The sequence below is a fragment of the Sodiomyces alcalophilus genome (genome assembly GCF_042370955.1).
Source record: "Sodiomyces alcalophilus JCM 7366 unplaced genomic scaffold ACRALscaffold_1, whole genome shotgun sequence".
Taxonomy (NCBI): Eukaryota; Fungi; Ascomycota; class Sordariomycetes; order Glomerellales; family Plectosphaerellaceae; genus Sodiomyces; species Sodiomyces alcalophilus.
This window is the reverse complement of record NW_027263532.1, coordinates 1,661,509-1,672,787: the sequence shown is the minus strand read 5'-3', so window position 1 is coordinate 1,672,787 and position 11,279 is coordinate 1,661,509. Positions and strand designations below refer to the sequence as shown.

At 58.3% G+C, this 11,279-nt stretch overlaps 4 protein-coding genes across 4 annotated transcripts; 2 read left to right on the top strand and 2 right to left on the bottom strand.

The window, feature by feature from the left end:
* Positions 1-309: 309 nt before the first annotated feature.
* Positions 310-2,342, top strand: ACRALDRAFT_2129610 (uncharacterized protein; the record flags this gene model as incomplete). The annotated part of the gene is made up of 3 exons (XM_071023979.1): positions 310-374; positions 452-554; positions 621-2,342. The coding sequence occupies 3 exons, from the start codon at positions 310-312 to the stop codon at positions 2,340-2,342; spliced, it is 1,890 nt and encodes a 629-aa protein (XP_070878841.1).
* Positions 2,343-2,960: 618 nt separating this feature from the next.
* ACRALDRAFT_1026223 (uncharacterized protein) lies at positions 2,961-4,150 on the bottom strand (the record flags this gene model as incomplete). The annotated part of the gene is made up of 4 exons (XM_071014784.1): positions 2,961-3,242; positions 3,323-3,699; positions 3,754-3,960; positions 4,054-4,150. 4 exons carry the CDS (start codon positions 4,148-4,150, stop codon positions 2,961-2,963), a joined length of 963 nt encoding a protein of 320 aa, XP_070878840.1.
* A 1,461-nt stretch (positions 4,151-5,611) lies between these two features.
* Positions 5,612-7,067, bottom strand: ACRALDRAFT_1079210 (uncharacterized protein). Its single transcript, XM_071018878.1, has 2 exons — positions 6,859-7,067; positions 5,612-6,793 (listed from the first exon to the last, which is right to left on the bottom strand). The coding sequence occupies exons 1-2, from the start codon at positions 6,864-6,866 to the stop codon at positions 5,896-5,898; spliced, it is 906 nt and encodes a 301-aa protein (XP_070878839.1). The 5' UTR covers positions 6,867-7,067; the 3' UTR covers positions 5,612-5,895.
* A 194-nt stretch (positions 7,068-7,261) lies between these two features.
* Positions 7,262-10,395, top strand: ACRALDRAFT_1039014 (uncharacterized protein). The gene is made up of 3 exons (XM_071015118.1): positions 7,262-7,734; positions 7,809-9,678; positions 9,730-10,395. The coding sequence occupies exons 1-3, from the start codon at positions 7,448-7,450 to the stop codon at positions 10,090-10,092; spliced, it is 2,520 nt and encodes an 839-aa protein (XP_070878838.1). The 5' UTR covers positions 7,262-7,447; the 3' UTR covers positions 10,093-10,395.
* Positions 10,396-11,279: the final 884 nt, after the last annotated feature.

The window sequence follows — 11,279 nt, the reverse complement described above, 5'->3', positions numbered from 1 at the left end:
GGCGGTGTGACCAAAAAGGTACCTAGGTACTTACTGTCGGCCCCAACGTGACTGGCCGGAAGGTGCAGGTGCTTCGGAGAGATACCGAGTACTCGATAAGACGGGTTAAGATAAGATAAACCCGATACGTGATAAGATAACGAACCTGGGGGAAAAAGTTTCCATCGATGCGCCGGAACGTTCGTGAGGTCCGTGGGCATTGATACTCTATAGATACCACCAACCATTTCCAAGTCCTCAGGCCTCACTCTCGCCCTCCGCAACAACCGTACGACCTTGTCATTTCTTCCATATTAGATTCGTAACGCAATGGCCCCCACCGAGAAAAAGAAAGACCCGAGAGATTGGCGCGGCCTCACCCCTCCTCTAGCAGAGTAAGCAACCTCGCTGCCGCGGCCTATTCCTGTGCTTCCCAGCCATCAATTCCGAGCCTAACCTGGCGCCTTTGTAGATGGATTCTCGACTTTGTCTCAAGTCAAGGCTTCCAGCGGATGACACCCGTACAAGCTGCCTGCATACCCCAGTTCCTAGGAAATAAAGACGTTGTCGTTGAGGTATGCGCTTCCACCAACGCTCCCTCTGACCCTCTCGTTCTTCCCCGCTGACTCTCGGTGCGCCAGGCCGTAACAGGTAGCGGAAAGACGCTCGCTTTCCTCCTACCCCTAGTTCAGAAGCTCATGCGGCTAGAGGAGCCGACAAAACGCGGCCATGTTTTCGCCATCATCGTGTCACCCACCCGCGAACTTGCCGTTCAGCTCCATTCCGTCCTCTCCAGCCTCGTCGCCTTCCACGGCCCTTCGGCCGAGATGACCCCCTACCTGAAAGAAGACGACAGCAAGAGACCAGATTCCACCGTACCCGTCATCGTGCCGCAGCTGCTCGTCGGCGGAACCACCACCACCCAGCAAGACCTCAGCTTCTTCGTCCGCCACGCCCCCAACGTCCTCGTCTCCACCCCGGGCCGCCTCGTCGAGCTCCTCGCCGCCCCGCAGGTCCGCTGCCCCCACAGCACCTTTGAGATGCTCATCCTCGACGAGGCCGACCGCATCCTCGACATGGGCTTCCGCCAAGACCTGCAGAAGATCCTGTCGCACCTCCCCAAGCAGCGCCGCACCGGCCTCTTCAGCGCCTCCGTCTCCGAGGCCGTCTCCCAGATCATCACCGTCGGCCTGCGCAACCCGGTCAAGATCGCCGTGCGCGTCAAGAGCCTCAAGGACGGCAAGGTCATCGAGGACCGCAAGATCCCCGCCAGCCTGCAAATGTCCTACCTCGTCACCCCGGCGAGCCAGAAGCTGCCCTCCCTCGCCCGCCTCTTCGAGAACCTCCAGCCCCGCCCCCAGCGCAGCATCGTCTTCCTCTCCACCTGCGCCGCCGTCGACTACTTCCAGCACGTCCTCCCCGCCCTCCTCCCCTCCGGCTACGCCCTCGTGCCCCTCCACGGCAAACTCCCCGCCAAGGCCCGCGAGAAGAGCTTCGCCCGCTTCGTCAACTCCGTCTCCCCTTCCATCCTCCTCTGCACCGACCTCGCCGCCCGCGGCCTCGACATCCCCCAAGTCGACCTCGTATGCCAGGTCGACCCGCCCTCCGACCCCAAAGTCTTCATCCACCGCGCCGGTCGCGCCGGTCGCGCCGGCCGCAAGGGCCTCGCCGTCGTCTTCCTCCACCCGGGCCGCGAGGAGGACTACATCTCCTTCCTCGAGATCCGCAAGACGCCCATCGAACCCCTCGCCAAGCCCCACGTCTCCGTGACGCCCGACGACGCCGAGGCCGCCACCGCCGCCATCCGCGCCATCCTCCGCAGCGACCGCGCCCACCACGACAAGGCCCAGCGCGCCTTTGTGAGCTGGGTCCGCAGCTACGCCGCCCATCAGACCTCGTCCATCTTCCGCGTCGCCGACCTCGACTGGGCCGACCTCGGCCGCGCCTGGGGCCTCCTCCGCCTCCCCACCATGCCCGAGCTGCGCAGCTGGGACGGCGACCGCACCCTCGGCCTCGGCGAGACCGACTGGGACGCCTTTGCCTACAAGGACAAGGCGCGCGAGAAGGCCCGACTGGAGGCCCTCGAGGCCGAGCGCAACGGTACCGCTGCCGACGGCGCGGACGCCGAAGAGCGGAAGAAGAGGAAGAGGCGGAACACGGAGGCTTGGAGCCAGAAGCACGAGAGGGCCGAGCTGCGGACGCAGCGCCGGGAGAAGAGGCATAAGCGCCGCGATAAGGAGCGGGAGCAGAACATGACCGAGGAGGAGAAGGTCAAGGCCATGGAGTTGAAGGAGCTCATCGAGGAGGTGAGACGGCGGAACCAGAGCAAGCCGGAAGAGGAGTTTACCGGGTTTGATGATTAGGCGTGCCGTTCGATATCGACATGACGTCGTTTTACCAACAAGACGAGAAGAGAGAAGAAAGTTAGGGCAAGATAGCGAGTCGATTTAACTACTAAATTAGGCGGCGTATCCCAGAAGGGACCTGCCAATATCAAAACGTTGCGCGTTGGGAAGAAGCAGGAAAACGAACGAAGGGTATAAACACGCCCTGTTTTGACCGTACCAACAATTCGTCATGCTTCGGCAGCCCGTCCTGGAGCAACGAGTACCCCACGTATTATCTCCCGTTCATCAGTTCCCGTCCACACATCCTTCTGCTGCCTCGTGTCCTTCCTGATACATTAGTCGTCGAGCTGCCCGGGGTATAGTGGAAACCAGAGAAGTAAAGGTTCGTCGCACACAATAACAAAAAGAGAAAAAAAAAGAAATAAAACATAACAGAACCCAACGAGGAATGTCGTTGGTGGGCGTGCGTCAAGGCAGTCGTGCCTGAGAACGAAGGTATGTTGAGCTAGTCGTACCGCAACGCAACGGCTGAACACCGCGAGGTGATGGCCGGCCAGGCAAAGCAGCAGGCGGCGAGAATGAATCAAGCCGAATTGGAGAACTCAATACAAGAGCCCTCACACAGGTAGCACTTTAAATGTTTTCGACGATGCGAGCGTTCATGGCGGTCTGGAAACCGGGGTCACCACTCCCAAAATCATGGGCGCCGGCCGGGTCACGAGAGCCGCTGGACTCGCCCGCGGCGTTGCCGGGCTGGAAGGACTGCCCCAGGTCGGGCATGGCGCCCGGTAGGAAGATGACCTTGCTGTTGGCCGACTTGGCCATGGCCTGCATGGCTTCGAGGTAGCGGATCTGCATGGCCGGCGCCGAGGAGAGGATGTCGGCAGCCTGGCGCATGAGTTTGGCGGCTTCGACCTAGGTTGTGTCAGTCGCGTCGCGTTGAGGTGTTGCAAGACAAGAAGCGGGGAAAAGAGACGAAGAAAAAAAGAGCATACCTCGGCCTTGGCAGCAATAATCTTGCTCTCACCAATTCGCTTGCTCTGGGCGGCCATGGAGAGGGATTCCTGCAACTCTTGGCTGAAGATAATGTCCTTGATGAGCATGCTCTCCACCTGAACGCCCCATCCGGCGGCAACGTCCTCGATGATCTCGCCGATAGACTGGGCAATCTCCTCACGGCGCTCGATTACGTCCTGGAGGATGCGGGCACCGAGGACGTGGCGGAGGGTGGTCTGGGTACGCTCAATGAGGGCCTGGCGCACGTTGGAGATGCCAAAGGCGGCCTTGTGGGGAGAGACGATGTGGTAGTAGATGACCGACGTGAGGTGGAGGGTGACGTTGTCCTTGGTCATGCAGGTTTGCTGGGGGACCTCTACGAGTCTGGGTTAGCAGATGTCCGATGGGCGCCCGAAGCGAGTGGTCTTACCGGCAATCTGAATCTTGACGTCGACGGTGATCAGTCTCTCGCTGAGAGGGTTGACCTTGACCAGGCCAGGGTCGACGGCCTGATAGAACTTTCCAAACTTGGTGACCAAGCCGACGTGGCCCTGGTTGACATGCTTGTAGGGGTTTGGGAAGATGATACAGCACGGGATGGCACCAAGAGTGCCGACGACGGTACCGATGGCGTTGACTGCAGGGAAGAGGGTGACACGGTCAGCAAACTGGCCAGCGTCATGCAGAGGGGGTCGTTGAGGGACGGGCGGGACGAATCGAAGCTACATACTCATTGTGCCGTACCAGCCTTTGGGGTTGGCATCGGCATCGATCACAGTGGCATAGCTGCGCTGGAGGTCATCCTTCCTCGGGGGCTGGACGGTCATTTGCTGCTGGGGCTTGAAACCACCATCGGTAGGCTCGTGGTTGAGGGCGGGCGCCTTGCCCGAGGAGCGACCTTGCTCGGCGTACGCGGGGGCGCTCATGATGACGGTGGGTGAGAGTGGTCTGGCGCTTGAAGTGGTGTTGTTTGAGTTGTTGCTATCAGTGGGTGCCAAGTACGGCATGCCAAGTTGCATTCAGTTGTCCTGGGGGATGGATTTGCGGGGAAAGGGGACGACGGCGGGTATTTGTACTCTCTGATGTTTGGGACAAGAAGGTGTTTGGGGGCGATCTTCAGTGTACTTCGTAGGGATAAGTTCACGGGGACTTGATCTGGGGTGACGGTTGCCAAGCGATGCCTCGTCTGAGGAGGCTTGGCGGATGTACAAAATACTCCGTACCGAGGCCCACTAGGGGAATGCGTCCAATCATATGGACCTCCTTTTGAAGGGGCGGGGCTGTGTGTTTCCTAACCCCCTGCTTACTGTCCAAACGCCGTGCGGCGCGGCAGCACGTGAGGATCCAGCGACGGCTCTACTTCGTAGGTACCTACAACGTACTCGGGTTCAATATCGCGATGCGACCATGGAGGCAGTGCTTCCTACCGGGCGAAAGCCAGCACCAGCGCTTGTCGGGCCTCACTTTTGTCGATCTAGAGACTCAGAAATTCATAGTGTATACTCAATCTGTCGTCTTCAGCCTATTCATTCATCCTCGCATGTCAGAATCATGGGTCGCCAGCTCCGCACCCCTCGTAGCAAACCGGATCGCGACACGACCTGCAGGCAGCAGTCACAATCTGCACTCTGGGTGCCCATCAAATTCCATATTCTGCTCCTTTGCAAACAGTCCTATCTGGCATCTAGCGCCCGACTAACGAGTAGACTACACACATGAATCCGTACAGCGGATCAACAAGGCCGATTCATTCACTACCGTTGACAGACCTTCGTGCTCCATCAGCCTTGCCACAGCGACTACCGCCGTCAACCGAAGCCCAACAGCGCTAATGCCATTTAGGCAGCGGGAACTATATCTTGAATTCCAAGAAGTAGCAATTAGCATTGACTGTGCCACAGTGGGACTCGCTTGGCTCCGCAAGTACGCGCAGCCTTCAGAAAGAAGACGTCTAGAATTCCCCTAGGCTCCTGCTTATGCCTTGCCCATTGAGTCGATGTGTCGGGGCTATAGATATTGGGCACCTGCAATCTCATTGCACCAACAGGTGGCATGCACTACGACCCGTCCCCGTCCAAACAGCGAATTCCCTTGCTTTCCGACCATCCCAAGCTCGAGAGAGTATACAGTAGTGAGAAATCTATCACGAGACAGCTCGATGATGCTTTGCTCAGCCCCAAAGCTGACGCACCATACTGGTCAGTTCGTAACGGAACAACCGGTCCTACTTACATGTCTATCCCGTCTTACATGGAACGGTGGCACGAGCTGGCCGGTAAGAAACATGCCCCGAACATGGCCAAGTCCATCCGTTTTATAAAGGCGCGTTGGAACAGTCGCAAATGGGGTATCATTGTAGAAATCGACTTAATCGTGTCGTGACAGCTCGTGGTGACCACCCACCCGTCTCTCCTCGCTGCGCCGGGATGACGACGGACGATGTTCCTTGCGCTCATCTCCTCCGCGGTGTCGATCCCTTCTCTCATCTCGTCGCCTATCATCCTCCCTTCTCTCATCTCGTCGCCTATCATCCTCCCTTTCATCATGGTATCGTTTCCGGTCCCGTTCCCTCCTATCCGAGTCGCCTCTCATCTCTATCACGTCTTTCCCGTCTCCTGTGCCTTTCCCTTCGCTTCTCGTCCCGGCGCAGCTCTTTTAGTTCCTTCCGTCGTTCCTCCTCGAACTTTGCCCTCTCCTTCTTCACCTCCCTCACCTGGGCGGCACCCTTCTTCATCATGGCGAGCGGGTCACTTGCCATTATCCTCTTCGCATCACGCGTCTTGCGCTCGGGATCTTCGTTCCCCCACACGTCCCTACCCAGGTCCTCCGCAAATGCCGTCCCCATGCCGGCCTCTCTGCCGGCCTCTGCCTTCTTCGAGTACCACGGTGCTGCAAGGCCCTCCTTGCCCGCCGCATTAGATAACCGCATCTTGTATTGATCCTCCAACTCCCGCTTTTTCTTGGCCGCCTCTCGTTCCGCCTCTTCGTTCTTCTGCGAGCGGACGGCATGCTCCCGCGCCGCGCCGAAGAGGTCAATGTGTCCATTGCGGTCCACCAGTGGCGCATCGCTGGCCTTGCTCCGCCGGACGGGCCTTGAGTCGTCGTCGTCGCCGCCAGTAGCAGAAGCAATGGCGGTGCGCTCCCTCGCAATGCGCATTTCGAAATCCGTGTCATCCTCGCCCGCGCGCTTGCGCTTCTTGCGCTCCCTGCCTGCACCCTCGGCGCCCCAGGACCTCTCCTTTCCCCGCGGCTGGATCTCGTCGGCCGCCTCGGGGCCCGGTTTAGAGCTGGACGGTGGCAGCGGTGGTGGCACTTCGCCGCGGAGAATGGCTAGCCGGCGATCTGCGTCGATTTCTTGCATGCGCTGTTCCTCGGCCTCCTCGGCGGCCTTCGCGGCCGCTTCGTCGCGCCGCACGCGAGCGACGTTATCGGCATTGTAGACGTGCCACGACTTCTTGTGCAGAAGATGACTGGGGATAAGATTAGTACGTGGTTTATGATCATCTCGTTGACAGCTTACTGAGAAGGCGCTTACAGAGGCATGGTGTGTGAGATCCAATCTGGTGGCCTGTGGGGTTAGGAGGATCAGTTCGGACACCTTGGTTTCATAAATATTGATCCGTGTACTAGGTAGGTAGTAGTCGGATGAGAGGGAAATCCTGTTTCGAAAGTAATGTTACCGGCGTGGCGATGGATTTTATAGGAGGAGAGGCTGAAGCTTGAGGCCTACTGAGTACTTTGTACTTCGTACAGAGTTGGGTGAGTTGGAGAGAATTCATGCTCCCACCAGAAGCCCGGGCTTTGGACAGGAGGTACCCAAGGTACCTCCCCCGGATCCGCCACCAGCTCCGCTAAACCGCTTTCGGCTAGGCACCTAACTGACTGACGTGGTAACTGTCGCCCGCCCGGTATGCACGAGTACCGGTATCAACTCGACACCGACTTGACGCCCCCCAACTCCGAGCCCGGAGACAACTACTCACATACCCTTCACATACCCTTTCATAGAGCTTCAGGCGCGCTATAGACCATTCGATCCCTTCGAATTTCCGATTCTCAACGCCTCGTCTCTACATTCGTCCCCACGGCAGGCCCCTCGTTTCATCCACGTCACCGTTTCCGCCATGTCGAGAGCCCCGCCATATGGTCAGGGTAGGATGGGCTTGCCTGGTGCCAACCCGAGAGCCATGCCCACGCGAGACCAACCCGCCAGAGATTTATACGGCCAAGGCTACGGCGGCCAGGGCTACGGGCAGCCCCCTCCACGGTCACCTGGAATGCCGTCAAGCTACGAGAAACCACCCGCACAGCCTCCAACAGGCGGCGGTGGCGGCGGAGGTCGCCGGGTGCCTTTGCAAGTTGGAAAGGTTGCCGACAAGACTCTACAATCGCAGCTGATTTATAGGAACAAGTAAGAGAGCCACACGTATTCCAGACACGCGGGCGACTGATGGAATGGACAACATGCTGACAACCGTCTACTAGGTGCGCTGTATCACCGATGGACTTCCCCCCCAACCACGATGGCTCCGATCTATACATTCTAATTCGAGGCGGCGTACCCGCGGGCGAGTACGTCGTCTCCGCCGAACCTGTCGACGGTTTCCCCTCTGGAGCTATCAGTTTGTCGGATCCTCAGCGGACATGGTGCAACATTGGCATGACGGATCAGTTTACCGGCGAAATCTACAACCCTTTCAGCCAAGGTAGCCACGTCTACCTGGGCTCGGTGGATGTCGAGGTGAGCTTCGCCTCGGCGAAGAGGACGTCGTCCCAAACATACGACGAAGACGACCTGGCGCCGCGGTTCCTCAAGACCTACGGCAGCCAGGTCTTGGCCCCGGGAGAGAGGATTCTGATGGATGTCAACAACATTCCGCTCCTCATCGTCGTCAAGACGGTCGGTCTGGTCAACCTTGATTTGATGACCGACGCCTCCGGGACCGCCACGTCCCGAGACCCCAACGATCGTGGTGTCCTCACCCCCGAGACCAGGGTGGCATTCTTCAAAGCGCCCGGGGCAGAGATCAACCTAAAGGCCTCCGAACACCGCGGCAACACCAACGCCATCATTGCCCCCGACTTCAAGTTTGAGGACATGGGCATCGGCGGTCTCGGCGACGAGTTTGGAACCATTTTCCGACGAGCCTTCGCTTCGCGCGTCTTCCCCCCGCGGCTCGTCGAGAAGCTCGGAATCCAGCACGTCAAGGGTATCCTCCTCTATGGGCCGCCCGGTACCGGCAAGACGTTGATCGCCAGGCAAATCGGGTCGATGCTGAACGCCAGGAAGCCCGTCATCGTCAACGGACCCGAAATCCTGAACAAGTACGTCGGCCAGTCGGAGGAGAACGTCAGGAAGATGTTCGCCGAGGCCGAGAAGGAATTCAAGGAAAAGGGCGACGAGAGCGGCCTCCACATCATCATCTTCGACGAGCTGGACGCCGTGTGCAAGCAGCGAGGATCGGGCGCTGGCGGCGGCACGGGCGTGGGCGACAGCGTCGTCAACCAGCTGCTCACCAAGCTCGACGGCGTGGATCAGCTGAACAACATTTTGCTCATCGGCATGACCAACCGGAAGGACATGATCGACGAGGCCCTGCTGCGGCCGGGCCGCCTGGAGGTCCAGCTGGAGATTGGGCTGCCGGACGAGGACGGCCGGAAGGAGATCTTTTTGATCCACACGTCCAAGATGCGGGACAACGACATCCTGGACCCGGCCGTCGACGTCGCATCCCTCGCTGCGCAGACCAAGAACTACTCGGGCGCCGAGATTGCCGGCGTCGTCAAGGCGGCGACGTCGTTTGCGTTCAACCGCCACACCGAGGTGGGCGAGCTGGCCAAGATGAAATCGGACGTGGCGTCGATGAAGATCAAGATGGAGGACTTTTTGGCGGCGCTGACCGAGGTCAAGCCGGCCTACGGCGTGTCGGAGGACGACCTGGAGCGCTCGGTCAAGATGGGCATCATCCGGTACGGGCGCCACATTGACGACGTCATCCGCACGGGCATGAGCTACGTCAACACGCTCAAGGACTCGCAGGTCCTCAACAGGATGGCCGTCCTGTTCCACGGACCGCCCGAGTCGGGAAAGACGGCCCTGGCGGCGCACATTGCCATGCGCTCCGAGTACCCGTTTGTCAAGCTCGTGTCGCCGCAGAACCTCACGGCGTTCCGGGACGAGTTTGGGAAGAAGGACTACCTGTCTAAAATCTTTTCGGATGCGTACAAGTCGCCGCTCAGCATCCTCATCCTCGACAACTTTGAGCAGCTCATCGAGTGGAATCCGATTGGGCCGCGCTTTTCCAACACTATTCTCGACCGGCTGATGTCTCTGATCCAGTCGGAACCTCCCAAGGTAATTTATTTTTCTCTTGTGCCAACATTCTCGTATGCTAACACCGCGCAGGGCCGGCGTCTCCTCGTCTTCGTTACGACTTCGGAACTCACCGTCCTCAAGATGCTGGGCGTCATGAAGCTGTTTGGTCGCCGCCAGGTGCCCGTCCCTGCCGTGGCGGACCTGCGCGACCTCGAATCCCTATTGCTCGAGAGCGGGTTGTTCGAGGCCGGCCAAGTCAGCCACATTATCAACACCATCTCCGCCGAGACGGGCTCGAAGCAGGTTGGCATTGGCATCAAGACGGTGCTGGAGTGCATCGAGGAGGCCAAGATCGAGGCGGCCCGTGGAGAAGCGTCCAGCATGGCCGAGAGTTTCATCAGCAGGGTCGTTGGGGCTATGGGTGCGAGCGACGTGGCGATGGATGATGCTTAGGCCACCTCTGGCTCCATGTTTGAACTTTTGGTCCTTGGGAGGTTCTGCATTTTCTGCGTCGCTTTGGGCGCAAGGGGACGGGTTTATGACTACATATAGTGATGAACATAGACATACAGAAACGCTTTCGAAGTCGAGCCCACGCTCAAATGGTTGTCCTTGTCTATATCCCTTTTCCAGCTGTCTTCGCCTAGTATCGTGACAGTAGTTTGGCATAGTCCTATGAGAAGTGGGCCACCATGATATGAAGTACCCAAGGGGGGCAAGCAGTTAATGAGTGTAATGCCTGGGTCTATTCTCTGAAGCACGAAGCAGGCGCAGCAGTAAGGGGATGTGTGAGACAGACAATTACTCTCAGTGTTTAGGTAAGGCTAAGCAACGAGTTAGACGGGTAGAATTGGACGCTTCCACGCTCCTTTGAGCGGCCATGGAGGATATTATGAGAGAATGCATGTGATGAATGAGTGATGGGACGTCGGCGAGAGATGTTGCCCAGGGTGATGGCCAGAAGGGACTGACAGAGAGACCCCATATGTTATTCAACCGACCATCTCATCTCCCCTTACTACTTTCATTGTTCTGGGCTGAATACGAGGTATGCCTCCCTGGACTACTACCCAGTGATCCCAAGCAAACAAGTTAATGACGGGGACAAAGGTAGTTGCTGGGCCCAACAACGTCAAGGCTGTGCCGCGCTCTAGAGTGATGTTTGCTTGGTCCCACTTGGATCGTCACGACCACTTTACACTATTCATGCAAACAATTTACCTTTACACCTACCGGCATACAACGTACATGTGTACACGTTGTCAGGGTGCATGTGAGTTCCCGTTGGTCCCGTTGGGCCATAGGGCCGCAGAGAGCGAGATGGTCGTGGAGAAGAGGACAAGATCCGGCACTCGGATGGGCACAGTCCCCAGGACCCAGCATGGAACGGTGATCATCTGACTCGGGACTTGCCCAAGATACGGGCCATACATATAGTAAGATGGCACTGAGGCCGTTGGTCAGCTTGATCTCGACATCGAACCGGATATTGGGGAATTGCCTCCTCCCCTACGAATATGGAGATGTTGGTCTGGTCTAGTCCCGTCCCGTCGACCGAACGTTGTACACTACGTGTTCTTTCAGAGGTTCCGTGGCTGTTGATCGCTAGACTTTCTTCGTGTTGCAACATTGGTCCTAGA

Excerpts from the sequence above, each read along its gene's own strand:
- ACRALDRAFT_1039014 (XM_071015118.1), top strand. The coding sequence starts at position 7,448 with ATGTCGAGAGCCCCGCCATATGGTCAGGGTAGGATGGGCTTGCCTGGT. Across the intron at positions 7,735-7,808 it reads CAGCTGATTTATAGGAACAA|GTGCGCTGTATCACCGATGG; the intron begins GTAAGAGAGCCA and ends ACCGTCTACTAG. Across the intron at positions 9,679-9,729 it reads TCCAGTCGGAACCTCCCAAG|GGCCGGCGTCTCCTCGTCTT; the intron begins GTAATTTATTTT and ends AACACCGCGCAG.